General features: G+C 37.0%; 2 protein-coding genes, 1 long non-coding RNA gene and 1 pseudogene across 3 annotated transcripts in view; all 4 read left to right on the forward strand.

Annotated features, from left to right (window-relative positions):
- The first annotated feature begins 695 nt into the window (after positions 1–695).
- On the forward strand, positions 696–18,146 carry LOC122326036 (annotated as a pseudogene).
- Positions 18,147–19,486: 1,340 nt separating this feature from the next.
- Positions 19,487–21,328, forward strand: LOC122326037 (prolyl 4-hydroxylase subunit alpha-1-like; the record flags this gene model as incomplete). The annotated part of the gene is made up of 5 exons (XM_043220707.1): positions 19,487–19,703; positions 19,798–19,831; positions 20,690–20,841; positions 20,998–21,129; positions 21,270–21,328. Coding segments are annotated over exons 1-5 (594 nt in total), but the record flags the coding sequence as incomplete, so codon positions are not given.
- Positions 21,329–22,378: 1,050 nt separating this feature from the next.
- On the forward strand, positions 22,379–23,986 carry LOC122326815. Its single transcript, XR_006247512.1, has 3 exons — positions 22,379–22,435; positions 23,662–23,829; positions 23,953–23,986. It is a non-coding gene; the product is annotated as an uncharacterized LOC122326815 (long non-coding RNA).
- A 664-nt stretch (positions 23,987–24,650) lies between these two features.
- The window catches only part of LOC122326038 (prolyl 4-hydroxylase subunit alpha-2), a 3,960-nt gene continuing 1,110 nt past the window's right edge, over positions 24,651–27,500 (forward strand). Inside the window, exons 1-6 of the mRNA XM_043220708.1 lie at positions 24,651–24,659; positions 25,485–25,583; positions 26,939–26,989; positions 27,079–27,138; positions 27,226–27,294; positions 27,369–27,465. Of these exons, the coding sequence (XP_043076643.1) occupies positions 24,651–24,659; positions 25,485–25,583; positions 26,939–26,989; positions 27,079–27,138; positions 27,226–27,294; positions 27,369–27,465 (385 nt within the window). The remainder of the gene's footprint in view (positions 24,660–25,484; positions 25,584–26,938; positions 26,990–27,078; positions 27,139–27,225; positions 27,295–27,368; positions 27,466–27,500) is intronic.

The following is a 27,500-nucleotide window of genomic DNA, read 5'->3' on the forward strand; positions in this document are numbered from 1 at the left end:
TAAAAGAAGTCACAAAGTGTTTCATCTTCTTTCTCTGCAACAATAATCATCTGCCAAAATACAGGATTGCGTGGTGCCAGTGTCCTAAGTATTCTGATTTCCTCCTGGTCCTTACTTTTCCCAGATAGAGATATTAACCCTTGACGCAAAGGGCCGATAACTCTCATCAATTCCGTCCTCAGTAGGCAAAGTGAGAGAGCCTGATTTGAAAACGTTCACTGTCCCCAATAACCTAGTACAAACACTGTGCGCTTTTCCATGTGATTTACATTGCAAAAGCCAAGACCAGACCTCCTTAGGCAAACAAAGAGAAGTTGCCATGCTTTTAAATGCTCTGAAGTAAGAATCTATTTGTTTCTCTACATTGAGGGAGTAAGGAAAATGTGCTCACCTACATCAAATGTGACCTGGAGCCTTGAACTGGGTTCTGCTGCATTGAGGTTTGTGGAAAAACTAAAAAAATGGAAGCAGACAAGACTCCATGGACCTCTATGGACATAACAGTTAAAATTCACAGTATTTACCAAACCTATTACTTCAGGCTTTATTCTGAAATATGCATCAGATGGATATAGTACCATCCCATGAAGCCATGGGAAAGAATCCATGAATGGCAGTGCAGGTAATGTGTCATAGACGACATGGCAAATGTAGTACATACTGCACACATTCATACAATATGTACTCTTTTAAGGATGCTGAGTGATTACTTATTCAAGGTAAGTAACTATTTCTGAGAGTATGTGTTCGTAAGTCACTGAGTCATTCATTCATTTGTATTTGTTCAAACTGCCGATTGATTCAGGAATGAAAAAAGTCATTGGTTCATCGATTTGTAGTGGATTTATTCAGAAACGAAACAGAGCAGTGTTTCAAGAAAAAAAAAGAGGTTGAAAGACTGGATATACAGTTTCAATCATACTACTATTTAAACGATTGCAACAGTTACTAAGGGGGGGCTTATCTTTAGGTCAGTTGCTACATGGGTAGCACATTGCAAGATGCGCAAACATGTCATAGCACACATTGTCAAGCAAGAAATGGCCTGTACAAAGGCCACCGAATACATTGATGCTCCTTTATTGTTGCTAGTTTTCCGTGAGGTTTTTTCTGTTCTGTTCTGGAGGTATGAAATAGGCACACCCTCATACATACGCAAAGTTATGCAAAGTTATTTATATAGGTCTCTCTCTGAAAGTTGGTGAAAGTGTTCTTTCTGTTCTTTATTTTCAAATTCAGTCTTATGGGTGTGAAGCGCTATAAATTGAGACCACTGCACAGGTTGTTTGTGATTAGACAAAGGACATTTATACATTTTTTCCAACCAATTTTTTTCACAGAAAATGGCCAATTTAGGCATGCGTTACTTTTTCTCATCATCTTCTTGGCTCAAAACAATGTGCAGGATATTGTAGAAGACAAGGATATTTCTTTAAACGAAAGTCTGCTCAGATACATTTTATTTTTCCTTGAGCTAATTTTAACTTATTGGGGATAAATGTATATGCGTTTGTAGACCCAGTTTACTTGTTATGTGCTCTAGTTAAAAACACTGTGTATTAACAGTAAATGCATGGTAACCTAATGTAAATTTTGTCCAAAATACTAATACAAACAGGCATAATATAGAGACAAATAAAATAAAAAAAGGATAAAAAAAGAAAAATTTTAAGAGTGGATTGAAACAAATAACAGTGCAAAATAACAAATAAATTATGCATTTTAAATTTTACAGTCAGGGAATAAAGGAGAGATTCAGAACCATTTAGAGGAGAGTATTCGTCCGTACATCGATCTGATTGATACTCTGCGCTCAGTTGGCATTCAGAAGGACTTGGCGTTGCCGACTATCGTAGTGGATCGGAGACCAGAGTTCTGGGAAAAGCTCTGTGTTGGAAGCACTGTCTGGAATTGCGTTGCCAAGAGAAGTGGTAAATTGCATATTCATACGTGTGTGTGTGTGTGTGAGTGTGTGTGTGTGTGAGTGTGTTTTGTCAACATCTGTGTTTTTACTCATGGTTGATAGGAATTGTCACTAGATGTCCACTAGAGCTGAGGCTGAGGAACGTAATCAGTGGAGTCAGCTGGAAAGCTGTTCTGTCTTACCGTGAAGAAGAAATACGAATTGGTCAATTCAACAGGTTAGTGAAAAAGCTTGCAATCTCCATTTGTTTCCTAGCTCCGTCTGATTCCTACAGCTAAATTTAAACCATGTTACAGATCCTTTTCAGGTTCATGGCCAGCAGATACATTCAGCGGGCAAGAGGCCACGCTTGTCTTACGAGGAGAAGGTCGTTGAATTCGTGGGATCCTTCATTAGTTGAAAAACATGTTGAAGAAGGTGAGTAAAACTCATAAAATGCATTTTCTGTGTCACTGATGCATAACAGTCAGTAAAGAAATTTCACAATGTAGTAACAGCTCTGACCTATTCACCAGATTATTTTATTGCATAAGCAGTAATCTGGTGTATAAGTAACTGTATCTTCCAGCAGAATAACAAGCACATAAAACAACTCCAATGGGAGTGTTGGCAAATGAACATATTAACAGGTTTAATGTAATAACGGTTTCATTATAATTTATGTCCTTAGTATTTTCTTTATATAAGTCTAGTAACCATTTCATGAAGTCATGTGTGGAATCTGACCGCATTTCATCCCTTAAGAGGCCACGCCTATTGCTGGAAAAACCAGTTCATTCTGACAGGTTTCAAAACACGATGCATGCCCAGATTAGATATTTTACAGAGCTTTCACAAAGACACCTAATCTTTTAAACATCCGTGGATAAAAGCATCTTTTAAATGGATGAATGAAGAGTTCAGCCTTTAAGTGTGGTTTGAAATGAGCCATGCAGTGTGTTATTGATAGACGCGGTCAACAACCGGGCAGGGTTGAGAAAACAGCAAGTAGGTCTGGGAGAGGCATAATCCAGAAAACAAGTAGGGCCATTAGCTTTGTAAGAACTAGATTTAATACTCAGCAGTGAATAAATCACAAACTGGGCTTTAAATACACAGGACAATAAGATAACAATGGGGAGAAGTTAATCAATTGCCAAGGAACTAATAAGGGCAGAGCAACAAGGAACTCAGAAACAATGGGGAGACACACACTACAAAGTAAGAGTCTTTAACATAAAGACAGAGACACAATTGAGAGGAAGTGCCCTCTTCAGTTTGTAGGCTCTCCAGCTGATGATCATAACTATTTTATTTTTAGTGGCAATAAATAGAAAAATGCTAATTTTAGAAGAAAAGTTTATGCATCTGGGGTATTGTCTGGGATTCTCTTAAATAGTCGATTGCTTCAGGACCTTCCTCAGTAAACCACTGTGATTGATTGGACTTGTCGCACCTTCTGGAGTGTGACAAAAAAATAAACGGAAATCAAAAAACAAATGGACCCCCTGCTCTGTGTAAGACATAACTGTGTATTCACTCACACCACATTAATGGACTAAGCGTTTCATATGTGATAATGTATTGAGTGCATGGCAAATTAAAAGTATATAAATGTTCATAAACACGTATTTAATCATGCAGTGTGTTTACAGCCCAGAACGAGTTGGCTGGAAAAGGGGTGAAAATCTGTGATGACCTCATCACTTTAGAGATCAGGTCAGCTGATGTGTGTGACCTTACCCTGATCGATCTACCTGGAATCGCCTGGTCCCAGTGCAAGGACAACCACAGGATATTGGAAACCAGGTGGGCAGTAGAATCTGATTATACACTCAAGGTTCAGTAACATCTATATATATCCAGTAACATATATTGTCTGCATGTCTAATAGATCAAACGTCCTGATCATGAAATTTATTGAGAAGCAAGAGACTATAAACCTGGTAGTGGTCCCCTGTAACATAGACATTGCAACAACCGAAGCATTGAAAATGGCACAAGAAGTGGATCCTGATGGCATGAGAACTCTTGGTAATGAAGACGATCATCTGCACAACATCTAATATCCTTCAGCACATTGATCAGCCAATGCATATTTTTAAGAATAATTTTTCATTCACACAGCCATTCTGACCAAGCCAGACCTCATAGACAGGAGAACCGAGAAGAACATTCTGGCCGTTGTCCAGAACAAAGTGATTCCTCTCCGCAAAGGTTACGTCATGGTGAAGTGTAGAGGACAACAACAGATCGATGACAATATTCCTCTGGAGGAGGCCACAGCAATTGAGAGAGATTTTTTCCAAAATCATGACGTTTTCAGGTTGCTATCTAAAGAAATTATATGTTGACTTTTGTTGACATGTTTGGTTTATGCAGCATGCACTACTAAAAATCTGTGAACAAAATGTTTTTATAAAGGCTTAGAAAAATACTAACACAAAACCACATCTACATTTATTCATGTAAGCAGTATACAGTCCAGCCCACATAGTCTTTGTTAATTAATAAAGACTTTTAAAAAAACTTTATTCATCTTACTTTACAAAATGTTCCTTCTGTTTCTCTCCAGAGTGCTCTTGGGCGAAAACAAAGCGACCGTTCAATGTCTTTCCATTAAACTCACCCAGGATCTCGTCAGTCATATTAAAGTAAGTTTGTCATTATTTTAGCAGCATAAATCTTAAATTAATTAAGAGACTAAGATACATACTAAGATATGTATATATATAATATACATAAACTACAGATCATGTTCACACACGACACCTCTGCACTATACTCCCATTTCTGTCAGTCAAAACACGTATGTTATGTATGTAATCCTCGTTCCCTGAAGGAGGGAATAGAGATGTCTCACTCTCAGGAGCCCCAATCACCTCTGAGTTTTAGAAGAAAAGGCCAATGAGGGTGGAGACTAGATTTTGCATGCCAAGCCACTCCCCCGTACATATAAGGGTGTATAAGATGGTTGGCATGCATCCAGCCTAAGTCAGGTTTTGTTTTGAGGAGCTGAGAATTCAGCACAAGATTGTGTCAAGAGGGACATAACATCTCCATCCCCTCCTCAAGGTTGCATACGTAACCAAGACGTTCCTTTCAGTCAGTCACTATGACGTTACGTCGAGTGATGTCATGGGGTCCCCTATGGAAAACGCCACAACCTGAACTGTGTTGCGAAATTGAGGCCACAATGCTGACAGTTGAGCATGTTTAAACAAAGTGAACTCAATTCATTAACCTTCCCAACTCCTGCAATCCAGATAACCGGACAGTAACAGACTTCTCAGATTAGTCCAAACACTAAGGCAATGGAGGACCAGAGTTCACCAACGGGAACAACTGGGAGTAAGCGCACAGATCCCAAAGGGAATGGCGCTGCAAGAGTCCAGCAGCATCTTTTATCCTCTTTTTCCTTCTAATTCACATTCAGAATGATCCGAAACAAAAATCTGAATGAGTGGATGACCGTCCCTGTATGTACAGGGAGTGGCTTGGAGTCAGTCGATGTAACATTGTAGTGACGGACTGAAAGGGAACAATTAATAACTGTAATTCAAAAAATAAAAAGTAAGGCATTACATTACTAGTGTAGTGGACAGCACATTCTAGGGTCAATGTTATGGCGGGGCTCCTACGACCGTTATGGTGGACAAAGTTTTGCCTCATTTTGATTGGATCTTTGTGGACTAACATAAGCAAAAGCATCATAAGATAAAGACGCTAGGACAACTTCCATATCTCTTAAATGGCAAGAAGAAGACCTTTTGGTAAAAAGGCCGGGAACTTACAGAACTTCTTATTGGTGAAATACAGTTTCTGCCCTACACCCACCACCAGACCAGATCTTTGAGGGTTCTGGCCTGTGACACGCCATCCTTCGGACCTCCCGGATGCAACAGCAGTGGGTGAAACAAAGACTGATCACAAGACATCCATCCAAATAATTTACAGAATGACACAGAAAAGGTTCTGGCAAATTAGAATCCCACAATCTATCTTATGTGATGTACTCTTAACTACATCTCAAGTGACCACGTGATCCCAAATATCACATTGTCAGTGGTGACTTGAGCACCCATCACTCGCTATCACGCCCCTAGGTTGGCAAACAGAGTTTACTATGCTAGTTACTTCAAAGAATCTGTCAAATCGTATAGCATTACTATTAATCACTCGCGCCTAACATCCACTTGGCATCTGCTGGGTTTATTACATCCATTTTTATTCATAATTGTCAGAAATCCTGCCCAGAAGCAGTAGAGCAGATAAAAAAAGCAGTTGTAATGGGAGTGAGAATAGCTGGAAGGAGTGTGAAGCTGGACCTCCACAGGACCCCAAGGGAGCCAAACTGGCTATCATTAAGTAAAATTTGATCAACCAAAGAATCTGCCAAGTTCATGTATCAGAATTATTAATGGACTGAATCCACATGGTAATACATGAAGCTGTCTTTATAATTAGATGCATAACACTTTTAGTTTAGGGACCAAGTGCTCACCTACTAACCATGTATGTATTGTGCCTGTTCATGTGTAATGGACCTATAAAGCACACATATTATTACTATGTTGCTTCACCATGCATCTTTAGCATAACATGAAATTTATGGCTGAGCATTTCAGCCTTTGACTGAAAAGGCTGCTTTGTCTCAAAAGCCAAAAAATAAGAAGCTTAAGTTTGAAAAAATCTCTCCAATCTATATGAGAACAGAATTAAAGTTTATTGAGGCCAAGGCACAGTTAAAAATAAAATAAAAAATAAAAACTGTGAAATAATTTGACCTGCTATTTTTATTCAAAACATTAACCATATAATTATGTTGTGTCTTTTACCTACCCAGATATTAGCAAATTCCAATGATAAGATCAAGTCATGCTCGTTAGGAGAGCTGATCATTAAGAACATCATATTTATTTCAAGCTCCGGGCCGGGTCAAATGGATTGGCGATCTCTCCAGCGTTTAAAGCCTGTCAGTACATTTTTATAACATTGCATTTACCTGCTGATATTCAGGCCTTAATTATGTTTGGTCATCAAAAACTAATATTTAGTAAACTTGTTTAGACTCTTATCTCACAGCGAAACACAGTAAGCCATTTTGAATGGAAGTAAATGTTATGAATGGATGATGCAATGAATCAGCCCCACTACTAATGCACAGACATCTCTTAAACTTGTTCCAGAAACATATTTTTATCACGATTTGATTGACAGTTGAAGAGTTGAATGGAAACTAACCAGAATTACAGAGGAAGGGAACGCGGCTTCAGCAACTACAGAATTTTCCGAGATGATTTTAAAATAAGTATGGATAAACAAGAGCCAGCCATCAGATCGCTCAATTCCGTGCAAAAAGTACATTAGCGCATATTTCATTTACTTGAACTTATGAAATCAAAGGATGACTGTGTAATGAGAATGTGCATTAGCTCCTATATGAATTATCAAGCATAATTGTGACTGTTTTTTTTCTTTATGTTTCTTTTAGAACATCACTCTCAGCAGATTCAATGACATGTCTTATCAGTGTTTCCAAAACTGCCTGTTCTTCTCAAACACTACCCAGGTAAATGTGCTCTTAATTTGACCTGTGGGATGAAGCACTAAAAGAGTGCAGTGTGTACATGGCGAAGAAAACCAAGTTAATTGTACAAAGTCAGTTTGCCTCCCGAACACGATTCGTGCCACTTGATGACTACTTAATTAAAGTGATAACATTCAGTGTCGAAGGCCAGCAAGCCAAGCGGAACGGCGGATCATGGATCAGTTTGAAATGACATGGTCTACACTCAAGATCCCATCTGCTTGAGTTCCTGAACAAGATTGGCGCAGGGAATTTTCGGAAGAAGGTTACTGTGCTGGCGTAAAGCAAGTACGGTGAAATCTGCGCAATATCATAGAGAGTACATCTGATGCCTTCAGGTGATCCAGCCTGTTTAGAGAGAAGTTGTGACTGGCTCTGTGTTATCTTTCAGATTGTGGTGCAGAGGATGTTATTATTGCCCATGCGATCTCCTTCTACATCTTCAGAGGAGACAGTTCAGCTCACTGTGTACCGACATATAGGTGTCCTGGAGTGGAATATGGCGGCTGAAGCGACTCTGTTTCAGGACTCAGGCGATAAACTAGCATAAACCTTTGCGATACAAAAACCAGCCCGTTTGACGCTGCTCAGGAAGCACTGAGTAGTTTTATTGAAATCTCACTAATTTACAGAGGAATGTTATAATTTGTTTGACAGCGGCAACTCTTTTCAGCGTATGTAAATGTATTTTCAATTATCCATTATTGTTTTAATAATGTTAAATAAGTTTTAAATTACATTTAACTACTTAATCCACAAATTTCACTTTGCCATAAATTAAATTAATACTTTGTATAGTTAATGAATATCTGTTAAGCTCAAGTGCAGTATGCACCAAATTAATAGTATCATCGGAATATAAATGTACAGTTGTTTTTATTTGCAGTAATATGTATCCAACTGCTAACAACAGTGCTTCATTTGCATTGCTTGGCACCTTTTCATATCTACTGAAATACAAAGTCAAAAATGTAATAAATCTACTGATTGACTGATTGATTTTTTGTATAATTTTATATCTAATGCTGTTTCTTGCAAAACACAGTTCCTGGCCACAGCTTTACAGATTTTGGTCAAATCACCAGTCTATTATCAACTCAACTTGATGTTGTGTAATTCTAAGTTTTACCGACATCATATAGCTGCATCATTCATAAATTGTATAAACAAAATAATTTTGGTTGATAATATTTACTTCACGTTTTATCATAGTATCAAGGTATGTTGACATATATATGCAATGTTTAAACTAGTTTGCATCTCATTATAAAGTGAGTTCAAATAAGAGACAAAAGTGTATTATTTCTGTACTATTTTTTTCTACTGTAATCTGTCTTTATAACTCATATATCTATCTTGATAGTAGGATCTGTACTTTCCTCAGTAGTGAGTCTTTTTATATAAGCTAGTTTACCTCAAATTTCAATCTTGATTATGATGAAACTATAAACTGATCCTGGCACTTTAGTTGCCAATTTACGCTTTGTAGACATAAACTGTGTAGAGCATATCATTTTGGAAGCCTATAAAAGAAAAATTCATCTCATTCATTTTGCCTTTTCATTTTTCTCTTGGTTTTCTCCAAAGCCATTCAGTTTAAGCATGGATTATTTCAGATTACGTCTCCTTTAGCTTTCAGCAGGGTGATGATGTTCACAATTCGTTGAAGACACTGATAATTCTTTACAAGAAAGATAGTATACATTTATGTATTTCTGTGTTTCAGAATCATTTTTATAGATTATCCTATTGCTCTAATTACTGCATATCATACTAAAAAAAATTATATTTTTAATATAAAAAAAAAAGGTTACAATCTTTGTTTCTAATCTTTTAAACACTAATGAAAGATCATTCAAATGTTATAAAATGATAACATAAATTTTATTTCAAAATGATTCATTAAAAGCAATAGAATATGTATAAAGGGTATAAATTTACAGATTCAAATAAAACCTTGTGCATTTTTGTTTATTGGAATGAAGAGAGAGAGTTCACAACCATTTGCAGAGGAAGTATTAAATCCGTGTGATCAGGTTGATCTCTAAGCTCAGTTGGCATTCAGAAGACTTAGCGTTGCCATTTACTCGTAAGCCTGATGGAGACCAGAGTTTCTGGGAAAAGCTCTCTGTGTTAAGGCTTCCATGCAGATTACGTTGCCAAGGAGAGTAGTAAGTGCATATTCATATGTGTGTGTGTGAGTGTGTGCAGCGCTGAGTGTGTTTTGTCCCAGCATCTGTGTTCTCATAGGTTATTAGGTTGTCTTCAGATCATCTGGAAGCTGCATTGAAGGCGCGCAGAGTGGAGTCAGCTGGAAGCTCTTTCTGTCTTACGTATTAAGAAGAAATATGAAAAAAAGCACTGTTGATTAGTTGAAAAAGCTGTAATTTCTGGTTATATTTTCGGTTCTCTGACATTTTAAAGCACCCTTTTCAGTTTCTGCTCTTGGTAAATAGAGAACAGAAATTGCGTTTATCTCAGAAGGAGCAGGTCACTGAGTCGAGATCCTTCATTAGTTGAAAAACCGTTGAAAGAAGGTGAGTAAAACTCTAAAATTCATTCATCTTTTAGTTTTATTGATAAACTTGACCAATCTAATAAAAGCTTTGACCTGTAAAAAAAGAAGCATTGTTCAGCAATGATCTTTAGCAGAATATCATGTGTATCAATAATAATAATTCGCTTGTCAAGCGTTTTAGTATAAGTGCAATGAATTGTATCTCACCCCTTCAACATTTTTACAAGGCTTCCGAAGCTAGAGCGGTTGGCATGAAAAAAGCGTTTCCATTTGATATTCGAATTGGATTGGTCTCAGCGACATTAATGCGGGTGATCATCGCGGAAGATGTTATAGCGGTAACTCATTGCGCTCATTATCAGCTCTTTACTGCGTGCGATGGATTCCTTCACAGACCATTGGTAACCCGTTCTGGTAAAAGCATAAATTAAGCTGGCAATGTACATACTGTATTAAGTACATTTGTTTCAGTTTCTTTGGTCCCATTAAAATGTGGCTCATACCGGAAAGTCCTCTACTAGTTATCAGTTATTAGGTGCAGAGTTCTTCCAGTGGGTGCTGTGTGCAATGGGTAACAGCCTGGGTTGCATAGCGTGAGTTACTGACAGTGCTTTTGGCCATGATGAAGTTCGACCATGAACCAAGGCAAATGAGATTTTGATTCTGGATGGACTAACTTTGTGGTAATTTACATACATCATCCTGAGCTCAGTGTTTCCTAGATAGGACAATCTATCGTGCAGTTAGTTTGGTGAATCTCTTACGCCAGTACCTTTCCTATATGGTACTTCCTCTGTAAGTCCATAGGTGGATCTTTCAAGTGGTGAGTTCTAGGATTTCAATTCATTTTCCATTAGAGGAATAGTCACATAATGCTGATTACTATAAAACTTTTCAGCTGTTAGGATGGTGCATTATTGTGGTTTAGAACCAGCTGAGGCCTCTGCCTTTATAGCAGCTCTCATGGATGTTGGAGTAGGTTCTTAAGTCTAGGGCATTGGAGGTGCTTTATGGGCAGTTTGTTTGTTTGCCTGTTTTATCATCCATATCAGTGGCATTTAAGTTGAGGCAACAATTGCAGGCTTTCCAAGAAAGAAATGGCAGCAGTGCTGTGCTATTTGGAAGGCTTCAGAAAGCACAGAAATGTCCCAGGCATTATCAAGAATCTAGGCCCCTTGTTAATTATTCTCACGTGAAATTGTTGGTTGATCAGGTTGTCTTTTTCTTTAGTAAAATGACTGCAAGTAAAATGAGTTCTGAGCCATCTGTCCCTGTTGGTGAGCCACAGTGTATCTAGTGCAGTGGAAAAAGCATAAGTTATACACTCCTGACTACTGTTGGTACACACCTAATTGCAGTCCAGTTTACACCTTCAGAACTGCCTTAATCCTATGTGAAACGACTAATTTGGATAACATCACATAGCTGCAGGTTGATGACTGCACATCCATGATGCGAATCTCGTTCCACCACATCCCAAGATTGCTCTATTGGATTGAGTCAAAGTGACTATAGAGGCCATTTGTTGCAGTGAACTCCTTGTCATGTATTCAAGTCTACAGATGGATCAGCTTCCTGCATGGTTTGTTTCCTGCTACAAATGACATCAGAGATGGGTACACTGTAGTCCTGAGTTGGACACTAGTCCTTGGCTTCACATTATAAGTTGGCTGCATGACCAATTATAGTTAGTCCTACTGGGCCCCACAAAGTGTGCCAAGAAGAATATATTACACCACCACCACCAGCCTGAACTGTTGATACAAGGCAGGATGGATCCATATTTCATGTTGTTGGCCATAGCGACGATTTTCCAATCTTCTGTTGTCCAATTTTTGTTGAGCCTGTGCAAATCGTAGCCTCCAGTTTCTGTTGCAGCTGGCAGAGTGGGACCAGTGTGGTCTTCTGCTCAACAGTAGCCCATCTGCCTCAAGGTTTGGTGATGTTCCAGGATAGTCTTCCTGCATACCTACGGGTGCTTGAGATTATTTTGTGATTAAGTTACTGTGCACCTTTCTATGAGCGACCATTTGGATCAGCATTCCTCCTCCTGACCTCTGGCATCAGCAGGCGTGAGCCCACAGAACTGCTGCTCACTGGATGTTTTCTCTTTTTTTGGATTACCATTCTCTGTAAGCCCAAGGAGTTGGTTGTGTGTAGAAATGCAGTAGATCGTGGCAGTTCTGAATACTCAGACCAGCCCGATCTGGCACCAACAACAATACTGCGTTCAAAGTCACTTAAATCCTTTCTTATGCGTTCTGATGCTCGGGTTTGAACTTTCACGGCAGACCCGTCTTGACCATGTCCAACATGCCTAAATGCATTGAGTTGCTTACATGTGGATGGCTGGTGAAATTTAGCTTCTTGAGCAGTTGGAAGAGTGTGCCTAATAAAGTGGCGGTAAGTGTGTAAACGCGATTCAGCCATATTTAATCATGCAGTGTGATGGCCAGAACAGGTTGGCAAAGCTTGGAAAGGGGTGAAAATCTGGCAGTGGCCTCATCACTTTAGAGATCAGGTCAGCTGATGTCTGTGGGCCTTACCCTGGTCGATCTATAGGATCGCCGGGTCTGATGCAAGGGAACAACCGGGATGTTGGAAAACGGTGGGCAGTAGAATCTGATTATGCACTCAGGTTCCAGTAACATCTATCTTATGTATCCAGTAACATATATTGTCTGCATGTCTTATAGATCAGCGTCTGATCCTGAAATTTATTGAGAAGCAAGAGACTATCAACATGGTAAGTGGTCTATATAACAGACGTGCAACAACCCGAAGCATTGAAAATACTTTGAAGTGGATCTGATGGCATGAGAACTCTTGTGTGAAGACGATCATCTCACTGCAACATCTAATATCCTTCAGCACATTGATCAGCCAATGCATATTTTTAAGAATAGATTTTTTCATTCACACAGCCATTCTGACCAAGCCAGACCTCATAGACAGAGACCGGGAGAAAGAACGCTCGGCCGTTGTCAGAACAAAGTGATTCCTCTCCGCCGAGAATTCCGTCATGTGTTGGTAGCGAGACAACATGAGATCGATGACAGGACATTCACCTCTGGTGGAGAGCCACAGAAACTGAAAATTTTTAAAATGTGGCTTTCAGGGATTTGATCTAAAGAAAACATTACTTTTTCCATACTTTGACTGTGGCAGGAGAGTGTTACTACCATTTTTCAGAAAGAACTTTTTGTGCTTTTGGCAGATCATTTACACAACAGCAGCACAGGTTTCAAAGTGCATTAAAGGTTTTATGATGCAATATTGATACCATTATTTTTCGCAGTGTGAACTAGGAAAACAGAATGTGAAATGATGACATCATGTGCACATAGTGTTTGATCTATAAGCACCAGGCATGCCAAAATTACCTTTAAAGCATAGTGAATCCGAAAACACGAAACATTAATGCCAAATTATCTTAGAACACGTATTTCATGCGATTCGTTTCCAGTTTTGTATCCTCCCAGACATTTTATGTATAAGTAAGTACATATCATATATCTTTTATCATAGCTTCCCTTAAGTTTCATTTTAGTACAATTCTTAATGTGTGTATGTTGTCATGAAGAGCCAAAACCCAAACTCATTCGAGGCTGTGAATTGAAATTAAAAAATCTAACTTGAAAATGCTCTTTGTTTCAGATTCTTACATTCTCTCTGAAGTGTTCCTTCTTTTCTCTACACAGACGCTCTTGGATAACAATAAACGCTATTAAATGTCTAGCTGTCAAACTCCTCAGGATCTACGTTAGTCATATTAAAAATAGGATTTGTAAATGGCAATTCATATAAATGTGAAATATATTGAGACTATGATCACCCTACAGTCTGGCCTCAACGTTGGTGGCTCGCTAGTTTTTAGTCTATAGGCTATATATCCCTATATAATTCATGCTCCTTATTCCATATGTATTTCTTACTGTAGTATTCCAGGAAAGATACTTTAAAGTAATGCATTACAATGTTTAAATGACTAACTACAAATGGTTGTCTTCAAAGTATTTTTTTCTTAATATGGTTGGTTTATTGAAGATCAGCAGCAAAGAGTTAAACTACACGTTGAAAATTCAGTGTGTAATATTTAGATGGATATATTATTGTGCAAGCACATTAAGATGTTATCTTTTATTAACTTAGGAATTAGCTATTTATCTACATACAAAGCCCATTTCCCCTTGGGCTGGGGATGTCGATCAAAATATATCAGTCTCCATGTACAGTCCATGCATGACTATCTGGGCTAGCATTCAGTCGCTGCTGTACTGTTGAGTTATATATTATTGTGTATATTATGATTTTATTAGACCAAGACAATGCCAGCTCTCATTTTCTGCGCTTTTAGTTATCATTCTCAATTCTCCAAACAATGAAACATTGTAATTAAAAGTTGATGTGACACAGTGAAAGTGCCTCTGCTATTTTTCTATCTTTTATACAGCCAATTCAAAATGAAAAGACATTGCTGTAATGCTAATTTTTATGGCATTCACAAAAGCAATCTTGCTTTGCCTGGAATTAGTTTTGGTATCTGAAGTTATCTGATTATGTACTCACATTACTTTTAATGCAACTCCAATGCTACCACAATATCATACCTGGGCATCTGTTGCAGTTTATTACATTCATTTATTTCATCATCGTCAAATCCTGCCAGCTTGGCAGACAGATTAAAAGCAGTTGTAGGAAGTGAAGAATGCGATGGAAGAGTGTGGCGACTGGACCTCACAGGACCCAGAGCCAAACTATTCCTCATTAAAATGGAAGAATTTGATCAACTCCATGCTTCCTACGTTTTTATTGAGGCTGAATCCACAGAAGTGATGTAATTCGGGGAACACTTTGGTTTAGGACCAGTTCTCACTACTGACAAGTACTGTAGCATATTAGTAATTAATCCACCATGCTAAACAAAAACCACCTTGTGATTCCTGAAACCAAAATAGCGCCTAATAGTTAGTTTACTATGTTAGAATTGAGCCACTAACTGAGGCCCAAAATTGTCAAATCACCTTTTTTCTGCGAGTGAGTCTGAGGGCCGATGCATACATTCAGTTTCATGTTGCGCTATTACTAACTGCGTTGTATTGTTTAATATAAATAATGCAACAATGCATATACAATATTGTTTACACATTTACCACGGACATTATTTCATAAGCGGGCATGAGATGCAATAAATCTTTGACGCCCATCCCAACAAAAGACAATACTTTGTCGAACCTTTATTGAATCAATAAAAGTTTCTCAAACACTGAAATCCCACTTTAATTTTTTAATTTAAAGCCTAAAATAAACAAGAAAGAAAACGTATCGTAATTTTTGGAAATTGGGCAATGCTAATAAAATGCATTTTCTTAATTTATTGCCACAATGTCTAAACATATCAAAACATTCAAACATATGTGATCTTTATATGAATAAATCACAGAGTGTTTTATAAATAAAACAGTTAAGCGTATAGAGCAAACATTGTCACATCAGACTTGATTGCACTCTACTGTAGATGATGGCATAGCCGAAACATTTCATCAGTGTTCTCACTTTTAGTTTTTGTTTTCAAAGCTCATTGCATTTGCTTTCTTTTTTCCTTTTTAAGTGCAATGCAATATCATTTAAGCGTGCTCGCATAACAGGCTACTGCTCTCACGAATGTGGCAAAATTCAACGATAAAATCAAGTCCTTATCATTGGAGAGCTGTTCAATAAAGGAAAATATGTTTTGTCCAGTTTAGACTGAATTCAAGTGGAATGAAGAGTCTTAATGAAACAAGACATCCTGTCATTGCATTCTAAATATCATATGCTGATATTCAAGTAACAGCTTTAAGCTAACAAAATTATATTATTTAATAAACTAGTAAATATTGAGTAACTGTTTATAAGCAGATACAAACAGTGAAAGTACTGTTGGGTGAATATCAGCGCCCTTGAACTTTTGTTCACTGCAAAATTATGTTATCATTCTTCATATAAAAATATCCCTCTTGCTCCCAACAAGTTGAAAGTTAAGATAGACGCCAAATTACAGAGGAAGGGAACTGCGGCTTCAGCAACTTCACGATCTTGAGAATGATTTTGCAGAACGTGTGGATGACTCAAAACCCGTAGCAATTGCTCAATACCATTAAAGGTACAAGTCCGCATTTTTTTATGTTCCAGTTGGGCATTAATCCAACAGAATGTGATAGTAGTATCATACCTGAACTATCAAGCATAAAATGTTGTCTTTTTTGCTTTACTTTTAAAGACATCATTCTCAACAATTCTGACGTTTCTCAGCAATGTTTCAGAAACATACCCTGCTCTTCTAAATATCACTGCTGCATTAAAGATTACTCCGTATTTGCCAATAAAAAATGGTGGTTTTACCTAAAAGTAAAATTGCAATGTATTCTTCATATTTGAAAAGTTGCTGTACAGAGGGGATTCAGTGTCCACTTATTATAAAGCACATAACTTGACTTAAGTCGCGTATGAACTAATTGTTTTGAGCTCAGCTTATAGTATACAAATTAAAGTATTACAGATGTTCTTTAGTTTATTTTGAGTTTGTTGCTGTTTTGTTTAGATTTTCTAGGAGCCTTACGCCAAATCGTGGCGTTAGGTGTGATTTCCACCTCACGTACAGAAATACTCTTTGCTAGAATTTTCTGATATGCAGATGCACATCAGCACCCTTTAGACCCTGTTCAGCTTTGATAAGAAATACATTTTTCATGCTTCCAACAGAGTGGAGATTCAAAGGAGCTTAGCCAGTATTACAGAGGGGAATGCAAGCCTTCAGCAACTACAAAGTTTCTGAGATAATTTTGCTCATGTATCCCAAAGCCATAGCCTAGGCCTGGAAACCTGAGACCCAAACAAATGGTCTACAGCCCATATAAGAAGGGTGGACTGCTATATAGGTAGGAGCACCATTTATTAGAATATTTAGACTGATAGCGAGGCGGTGCATCGCGTTAGCAACGAGGGATTTCTTTGAAACTGTATCTCTCATTGAGTCAAGACGTTATGAGAATGCCTCAACAGTACCGTGCTATAAGCAAAGTTTGTGTGAGGGTATTGCTTCAGGCCGGACTCTTGTGTAAGCCAAGATCTTCCATGGACTTCAAGAGGATAATGATTCAGCTTGCTGTCCACACTGGCCCACGCTGAATCCTTTGGGAGGAAGTATTCAGCACACTCCTACTCCTCTACAAGCTTGTAGGACTTGTAAGATTGACTCGTTGAAGCTGAAGCAGTAAATTATGATGAAATGGCTCTCAGAGCTAACTTATAAAGCTGCTGGCCCCACCCCTTTGGCAAACTTAAATATAATTGGTTTGTGCTGCTACACAAACGTGAATAAACCAGGTTTCAGGAGTATCCATACAGCAACATTCAAAAAGGGAACTTTTGAAACAATTGTACAAAAACTCTGTCAGTTGACTTTTTGTTCTTCTGTACTTCTTCATCATAGAACAAAATCGATAACATTCAGTCGAGCCAGCAAGCCAAAACGGAGCAGCGGATCATGGATCAGTTTGAAATGGAAAGCATGGTCTACACTCAAGATCCCATCTACTTGAAGTTCCTGAACGAGATTAGCGCTGAGAAATTTTCAGAAGAGCGTTTACCTGTCCTTGACGTAAAAAGCAAGTACAGTGAAATGCTGCAGGCGTATTATGAGGTACATCTAGTCTTCAGGAATGAATCCGAAGCCTCGTTTTAGAGAGAAGTTGCTTAGTGGCTCTGTGTTATCTTTCAGATTGTGGTGCAGAGGATGGCTGACCAGCTGCCCATGCTGATCTCCTTCTACATGCTGAAGGAGACGGTTCAGCTCCTGTGTACTGACATGCTGAGTGTCCTGGACAAACAAACGTGAGCGAGCTCTTTGTTTGAGGACTCAGACGTCAGCAAAGACGCAAACACTTGCAGTCTCGCCGGTCGCTGACCGCTGCTCATGACGAGCTAGTGAATTTATTTGAGAAATCAGATTTGATGTTGTCTTACATTATACATAATGTAGCTTATTTGACAACTTAAAGGCATAGTACACCCCAAATTGGAAATTACCCATATTTTACTCCTATGTGTATATGACTTTCTTCTTCCAGACAAACACAGTCAGAGTTTTGTAAAAAGCTTGGTTACTTCCAAGCTCGGTAATGCTGGTGGATGGCGCCATTATTTTGAAGCTCTGTAAATCAGACATATCCGCAATTAATGTGACATGAAACATACCTATACGCATTCGAGGGTTATCACACGCCCTCTAAAGCAGATCGATGGGTCTTCGTAACTAAAATATTTCTAGTTTTAACTAGAACGCAGAATTCCAGCTTCTTGGCTGAGCTGTGACTGATGATTGGGCGGGTTTTCTCTTAAAAACCTGGCAACCCTGACATTAATCAAATGAATAAATCCAGAAGGCTTGGAATAGCGCACGAGTGTTTAGGGACTTCATGGCACTTTTAAGGATAATTCACACCACACAGACAAACACCGACTGTTTGAGTCTACCGCCATTGGTTGAGTTTGTCTTCACCAAATAAACATGATTAGTCAGCTTTTTGCTGGTGTCTGATGAGGAAGAATGAATAGGCCTTTATGTGTAATTTGACAGCTGTATCATCCTCGTGCTTCTAAAGTGAAAACTAAGGGTTTACAGAGACATGAAGGTGTAAATTACAGAATTAGTTTTCTGGGCCAATTATTATTTGCATATTGTAACAGCCATATTTATAGGCCTGTGTGACTATGTGGAGCCAGGTCTTTCAGTTTTGTGATATTCTTTTTCTAAGACACCCATCAACTATCCACCCTTCTCTCATTTAAAACCTCCTTTTTTTTTCTCTGAATATTACTCTTCAGTTGTAAATTGCACCCTGTTATGGATACGTTCAGCTAAATTCTCCTGTATCTCTAATCTAGCTTTGTAAGTGACCGCTTGTAATGGTCATTTTTAATCCCTTGGTATGCCTTCTGTCCTTTTTATTTGTTTCTGTTTTTTAAACCTGACTTGTAAAGCGACCCTCGGGCGATGTAAAGGTGCTATATAAATGAAAAATAATATTAAAAGCCTATAGCAAAGTAAAAGTTTTGTCCTGTACGTTTTGCCACAGTAAATATACAGAACATCAAATTAATGCACACTTAAAAGTTGATACAAACAGAGTTCGAGAACATGGCTATGTCTTCATTTTGATATAGAAACCCTTTCAAAGCACAAAAGTGTACTTTGAAGGTTTGTGCATAAGGTGTGTGTGTATAGATATACAGAAATAACCACAAGATTATGATATTGTGAAACCACAAGCACAGAACGCCTCTCTAATGAGCTCTTTCTCAATCAAATACTGTAATGTTTTTGCTGTAAACAGGTGATGCAACCACAGTTCTCTGTTGTCTGGGGATGACACCTGGTGTGATTACCTGATTTATATCCTGTCGTGGTTATAAGCTCGTCTGCTCATAAGAGATGGTTCAGTCAGCTGTAATGTGTTTTCTTGAGGGTCTGACCACACACACAGACACAGAGTATAGTTTTCTCCCCGAACAGGAGACTGAACGCTCAGCTCATCTAACGCTACGAAATGGAGACAAAGTGGAAGATTTTGTTGTTCTCAACGTGTGCTGGAGCCTCTGCGTTGCTGTGAGAGTTCTACTCTTCGCCACGGTCAGTCCGTGGTGTCACAGTAAGATGATAAATCAGCGGGGTGATTATTAACTCTAATCTCAAGCGTGCACACGGTTTTAAAATACCTGTTCAAAATGAAACGCTGTCTGCAGATCACATGACTCAGCTCATCGACATCAAAAGAGAGTTTGCCGAAAGTCTTGGTGACTATGTAGAAGCACTGGAGAGCCAAGCAGATCTCCTGAGGAGTAGCGTCGCCTTTTTAGGATTACAAACTGTTTAAATATTAAAAGTGTCAAATTTGAAACTTCATACTGATATGATACCTTTCAAGCACCTTTATTTGTAAGAGCGTGGTATAAATGAAGCATGCAAATTTCGGTTATATTGCTATAGTACCTAATATTTCCGTAATAAAATATAGTTCATTAAATGAACACTTTATTGCTCTTCATGCTCTTTGCTCCATTCATACTCATTTTAGTTCAGCTATATATAGTATTTTGAAGTAGTTTCGTGGCATTAAAGTATATTTACCTCTAGATTATTCATCATTTATTTCTTTATATTATAAAAAATATTAGCTCTATATGTGTGTGTGTGTGTGTGTGTGTGTGTGTGTGTGTGTGTGTGTGAGGCAGATTAGTGCCATCTGGTGTAAATACATAAAATCTTATCCCTTCGTTTGCTGCTTGCTTTATTCTGTGGCTGATTGTTGAAATTTACTCTAAAACATCTCTCCGTTGTCATTTTTTAAATATTTCTCTTCATGTACGACCTAGTTTTTTGAGCACAAAAATATATATCTTTCACAATAATTTGTCCTTTTTTAGTATATAGGCATTACCAAAACACTACCTGCTTTTGTACTATTCCCGTGAATTTATCATTTTCAGAACATTTAAATATAAAAAGTTAAATGTTAAATCCACTTTTTAAGGGTTAAAATGAAACTGTTTAATAATTGTGATGTGTGTTTTGTGTTTGCTGTAACACATCTCTCAGTGTTTCTTTGTTTTTATATCGCTATCATTTACTTCTCAGGGCTCTGAGTCTGCTTGAGGACGACTTTGAGGAGCCTCCCAGAGATCCCGAGAAGTTCATCAGCAATCCTCTTGCAGCGTTTCAGCTCGTGAGAAACTTGCATCAAGTCTGGGCCGCTGTCTGGGAACTTATCGAAGGAAGACATGCAGAAGGTTTGAGGAGAAGGACACGAACGCATATGTTCAGAAACGGTTTTCTAATAACAGATCGTGCTATCAATCTTTGCGTTGCTCAGGTCATAACACATCACGTAAAATGACTCCTTGAAGAGTGGCTTGAGAAGAAAAAGTGATGTTCCTGTTTTACAGACTCTTTGGCAAGCCTTAGATCTGCCGCTCAGACTCTTCCCAGCTCAGAAGACGTAGACGGTGTAGTGATGGCTTTGGTTCGACTGCAAGAAATGTACGGATTAGATCCGAGGAACATCTCCTTATTTTCTGGTAGGTTTCACGGTGGCTTTATTTGTTCTCCATCTTCACATATTAAGCTCAAGGCTGCACACGTTCCCAGTAACATCTAGAGACTAGTATGTGTTAGAAGAAACAATCTCGTTTAGTTTCGGACACGTGTTTCTTTTCAGAAACGAAGCACAACGTAACGCTGATCCAGATGAAACTTTCCACATCGCCACGATCTCCTTTCTCAATCGGGCGCTTATTATTCTGTCCTCTGGATGGAGGAGACCCTCAGGAAACTCAACGAGGGTGAAGAAGCTGTCGTTACTAAAGATGAGGTTATTTTCCAGCTCGCATCGTTTTCTCGTCGGCTGGCAGGGATTCAGCTGATATCTGGGCAAGGTGAGTTTATATAAAGGCTAATTAATGCAGAGATACCCCGCCATATATCTGCCTCTTATGCTCAGAATAAAAGTGTAACAAAAAGTGTTATTTAAATGACTTGCAATTTAAAACAAATATTATACATTTTCCTTGATGCACTAAATGTATCACTAAAATGTCACGCAGTGTAACAATCTTGCATGTTTACAACAACAATCTATTTATGACGCATGAAAAGATTAATTACGTTCAACACAAATACTAATGAGTTGTCATTTTAATTTTGCACTATCTTAGGTTTTACCCATTTGTCCGTAAGATTTTTGTTCTCATTTAAAACACAATAAAATGTTATATTCTTCCTTATTCTTTTGTATATTTTAATATGTAAAATTCTAAATAAACATGTTTTATTCTCTGAAAACTACTCTAAAATACTTTACTTTCATTTTAAGTTGTTTTATGGAAATAAAGTTTCTTGTGTTGTGGACATTTTGACTTTTTCACCATATATATATATATATATATATATATATATATATATATATATATATATATATAAAATGTAAGTATATGTAACAAATATAATATACAAATTTAATTATACAATATTAAAATGCTTAATTCGAGAATGGTTCATGTGATGCAGGACAAACTAGTTTATTTGTTGACATTATTTGAAGAATTCTGTGGTTTAATGAAGACTTTAAATCAACGCTCTCGCACATATCACAGTAGGTTCTCTAAAGCGCCATGCGTGATACTGTAAATACTGTACGTCACCTGAAACACATGCACTAATCCACGCTCGTTGATCATGCATCTTTCTTAGAGGCCTCTGAGAGAAATCTGCTTCATCCTGAGCTTTACACAAGCTTCACAGAGCCTTAAGGCCTGGGACCTGAGCATACACAGCTCCACGGGCAGAACATATGAGGACCTGTGCACTGGAAAGAGGCTTAAGATGGTGAGGAGATCTCTTTATAACCTTGATATTACTCGTATTTGTTAACGTTAGACATCCATGTGGACAATCTTGATTTTGGAGGTTTAAAAGATCAATGATTTGGTCTTATATTGCAAACAACACTCCCATTTTTACATGCTATTAGTATTTTATTATGCATATATATTTGAATCTTAAAATTAGTCTCACGCACTATCTGGCCATTTTAACACGAGCACGCCCCATTGTTTCACTTTGTCAAAACTCAGCTTTTAGAAAGGGTTGTTTTGCATTATTGATCAGGTCTGAGTTGATTCTCTTTTCTGTATTTCTGCGTATTTTCATACGAATGTCATCAGATCTAAGCTGAACTCAAAGTGACCAAAAGCAATAGTGTTTTGGTTGTATTGCTTTTACAGAAGGTAGCCGTTGTGTAATTACAGTGTAATTACAGTGTAATTACATGAGAAAAATACTAGGTAATAAGGTTATAGGTTCAATGTAGTTACCTATTTATTGTAATTACTGTAATGTGTACATTTACGTTCTGCCAATATGTTTTTGCCTTAAAGATATATTCACAATAAAGTCTGTACAAACTCATAATACGCATAAATATATCATAATGTGCTAGTAATAAAAGTCCATTAAAAATAGTGGCGGAAAATTGTTACGTTTACAGACGTTTCCATTAACCCTAGAAATTCAATGCAATACATTGCGAACAAAAGGGTGCTATTTATTTATTTATTTAAATTAGAATGTATAATTTTGCAATTTATATTAGGTTTTGAGGCTAAATAAAATGAATGTCATAATTTCCTGGGAGGAAATTAACAGTGCATCATTTATGTGTTTACAGTGCTAATGTTAACACCATATTTTCTTACTTAAAGTCAGCTAACCAGACTTGAGAAAGTTCTTTCCAGTTTTGTACGTAAAATGAATTAAATCCAATGAAAATGTAGTTATAAAGCACTTTAAAACCACAGAGTGCGTGCACCAAAGTGCTGTATGGTAAAATCAAATCAAATCGAATAAATAAATAAAAATAGCACACAGCATGCACAGCGGAATAGGCTGCATCTGCTCAAACCCTTAATAGTGAAGGCCTCATTAAACAAATATATGACTTTAACATCTTTACAAAGGATCTAATAACATTTGGTATCCATCCCACAGTTTAGGGCCAGCAAACAAGAATAATATGCATATATGAATGTTATATATATATTTACGGTTTCCAGACACCTCAAAGAGAGAGGAAGCTGGTGTGCAGGTACAGGACAGGAAGAGGAAACCCGCTGATGATCTTCAGAGAGGAAGTGGAGTGGGACGAGCCTGAGATCCTCAGATACCACGACTTCCTTTCTGAAGGAGAGATCGACGTCATCAAAACACTGGCCAGGCCAAAGGTGAAAGTGTGTGTAGGACGGGGAATTATTATTAATAATTAGTTAGTGCCGTTTTTTTTAATATCAAATAATGTATTATTAATGATGAGTAATATCCAATAGTTTTCCAATACTTCTTTGTAGCTTTCCAGAGCTAAAGTCATTGATCCAGTCTCTGGAAAAAGGTTTCTGCTGCATCTCTCGTGTCAAAAAATGTACGAGATCTACACACACTTCCATGATAAAAAAAAAAAAAATATATATATATATATATATATATATATATATATATATATATATATATATATATATATATATAGGCATTTAATAACTTTATGTGTGAGCTTTTGATTAGGAAAAAAAAATATATATATATATAAAAAAATATATATATATATATATATATATATATATATATATATATATATATATATATATATATATATAAATATATTTGTAATATGTTTATGTAATGATGTTTCTTATGTTCACTAGTGCTGTATTTATTTGATCAAAAATGCATGAAAAATGCAATTTAATATAAAAAATTGCAATTTAAAATAATAAATTTCCATTTCAGTATACTTTAAGATCTAATTAATTTCTGTGATGCGAAGCTGATTTTTCAGCATCATTACTCTTCAGTCTTCAGTGTCACGTGATCTTTCAGAAATCATAATAATATACTGATTTATTATCAGTGCCGGAAACTGTTGTGCTGTTTAATATATTTTTTGTAACCTGTGATATCTTTTTAGAATTAATTAAATGAATAAAATGTTAAAAAGAAGAGCATTTATTTCAAATAGAAATCCTTTCTAAAATGATACGCTAGCACTGAAATGTTTGGGGTCAGATAGGATGTGTTCAATTAAAATTAATGCTGTTAGGAAATTATATCTGATCAATTATTTTGTGTCCTGCAGAATTTCATACATATTTAAAACCCCCAAAAAAAAAAAAAATTTGGGGTATGAAGTATCCTTTAGAAACATGAGTGATTTTCTTTAAACTTTTCCTCATGTTTAGACCCAAAAGGATGATTTTTATGGCAATTACTAAGACAACATCTTTTTTTCAGGTTGTTAAATCATTTATTTAAAGTTGATATATATTGAAGAACGACAAATATTAATGATATTAAACATTAATAGACATTAAATACATTTACGCTTATGCCTCTTTTTGAAAAACATTTAGTTGCTGCTGAATGCCGTGATCAAAAATCAGCGCTCAATAAAACGAGACAATTAATAAATATATACATTTATTTATTTTTACTATAGGTGGAACTTCTCACACAATTCTGACGAGAAAATATCAGACAACTAAATAAAATCTAATGCAATTCCTAATAGAATAGAGTTATTAAATGACTCACACAAGATGTATGTGTTAATTCACACTGATTTTTTTTTTATTAAATTAAAAACAAATTGAGTCGTTTATTTATGCTACGCTCACCAAATTTAGCAGAACGTTAGCGGAAAAGAAATTTTATTAATAAATGTAGCTTAAATGATTGAATTGCAACCACTGACCTTCAAAACGTCATTTTTAGTGTTTTTAAATGAACACGAGTATCTGGTTTTGGATCCCCAAGCTTCTAAACAAACGAAGTTCCTCTGATAGACTCCGAGTTCGTTCCTGAAGTGTCTGTGGTCTTTGTTTCTCAGCGCTGGCTCTCTGAGCGTGAAGATCCCGTGATCTCTCAGATCAACCGGAGGATCTCCTCCGTCTCTGGACTACAGCTGCAGACCGCAGAAGAGCTCCAGGTACAAACCACTGCCCTACGATTAATGAGTCCTTCGTGACTTGGAAGTCGATTGTCAGACTTTCAGGTCCATGTGCATAGAAGAGCACTACAGTCCAGCTTCACTGGGACCACGATGAAGATCCTCAACTCAGAGCGAGTGTGCTTTACTTCACTTCTTTAAAGTGCTGTCTATTGATTCTACCACTCGCTAATTTATTTATATTCATTTAAAACAAATGCAGTAATAATTGTTAAACTAAAGGTGCTTGAGTGTAATAGATTAATGACAATATAAATCATATTATAATTATATAAATCAATAAATGTAATTTTAAAAATGGTTTTAAAACTTAAAACCAGATGACTTTTTGTATATATTTATATTGTAATTTTATATATATATAAATTAAAATATATATTAATTTAATATATATATATATTAATATATATATATATATTAAAATAAGTTATATATATATATATATATATATATTGTATTTATTTATATATTATATATAATTTGTATATATATATATATATATATATATATATATATATAAAATAAAAATAAAATAGAAGACTCTATAAATAATTTTTTTATTTTATTTTTGTTTAATTTTTGTTGTTGTTGTTTTTATTTATTTATTGTGTTATATGTGTCACATCTTATTGATCCAATTGCATTTGTTATCTTTTAACCCCTGGTTATCTGTGCAGTCTCAAGCTAAAACCCAGTTTCATGGACATTAGATTCTGTCATTTTTTTTCTGGTGTCCAAAAACAAAACCGAAATGTTTATTTCACAGAAGAAGCAGAAAACGTGTGACGATCATAAAAAGTCATGGTTCATTGACTGCTTGATTTATTTTTAATAATATGGAAAGTTACTGTTTCAGCGGCGTCTGCGGCCATATCTCCAGCGAAGACAATAAAAGCAATGAAAATCAATGCATGATGATAAAACATAATTAAAAGAATTAGTCACGATTAATAATAAATAATAATAAAAAAAAGCTCTGTTGAAATACTTGAAGCGCTATTTTAAAAGTGTGGAATTATTATTATTTTTTTGCACGAATGTTTATTAAAGCTACTTGTAGCAATTGACTTTTTATTGTATTTTTTAATAATACGGAAGTCAACGGCTACCAGCGACAGCAAAAATACTCTTTAGCTAAACGTAGTCCAAGCTGTTTTTGCATATTTTGCATATCGCTGAAATGTGATTTTCGTTCGTACGATCCGCATTCGACATATTTCACAGTTTAGGGTACTGATTTTTTAGGTTATATGTTTTGAAAAAGAAGAGGTTCCTTTAACTTTCAGACAGAAGCCAGAACGCACTGTTCATATGAGCACTTTCTTCTTTTAAAGATCGCCAACTATGGGATCGGAGGCCAGTACGAGCCGCATTACGACTCAAAGGTACAGCGTTTATATATATATATATATATGTGTTACTGTTATCCGGTTAGAAGATGAGTAACGGAGCATGCACTTAAATCTCTCCCCAGCTGACCAATGACTCGGACTTTCAGCTGAGAGGAGGCCGGATCGCTACGCTCCTAATCTACGTGAGCAAGTATAATCAAACAAATGATTAGATGCACTGGAGCAGATCCCCGCTTTCAGGTCGCTGACGGCCAGCCGCTCTGTTGCAGATGAGCGACGTGGACATCGGCGGAGCGACGGTGTTCCCGGACGCCGGAGCGGCTCTCCGGCCGAAGACGGTGAGTTGAAGCAGCTTCGTCTCCAGACGCGGTGAAGCACGGTAACTTACCGTAAACTGCGCTCGGGTCCGCAGGGCACGGCGGTGTTGTGGTTCAACCTGCTGAGGAACGGAAGTGAAGACGCCAGAACCTTACATGCAGCGTGTCCTGTGCTTGTGGGCAGTAAATGGGGTAAGTGTTGGCATAATGAGATTTAATTATTTAAT

The sequence above is a fragment of the Puntigrus tetrazona genome, chromosome 21 (genome assembly GCF_018831695.1).
Source record: "Puntigrus tetrazona isolate hp1 chromosome 21, ASM1883169v1, whole genome shotgun sequence".
In the NCBI taxonomy this organism is placed as follows: domain Eukaryota; kingdom Metazoa; phylum Chordata; class Actinopteri; order Cypriniformes; family Cyprinidae; genus Puntigrus; species Puntigrus tetrazona.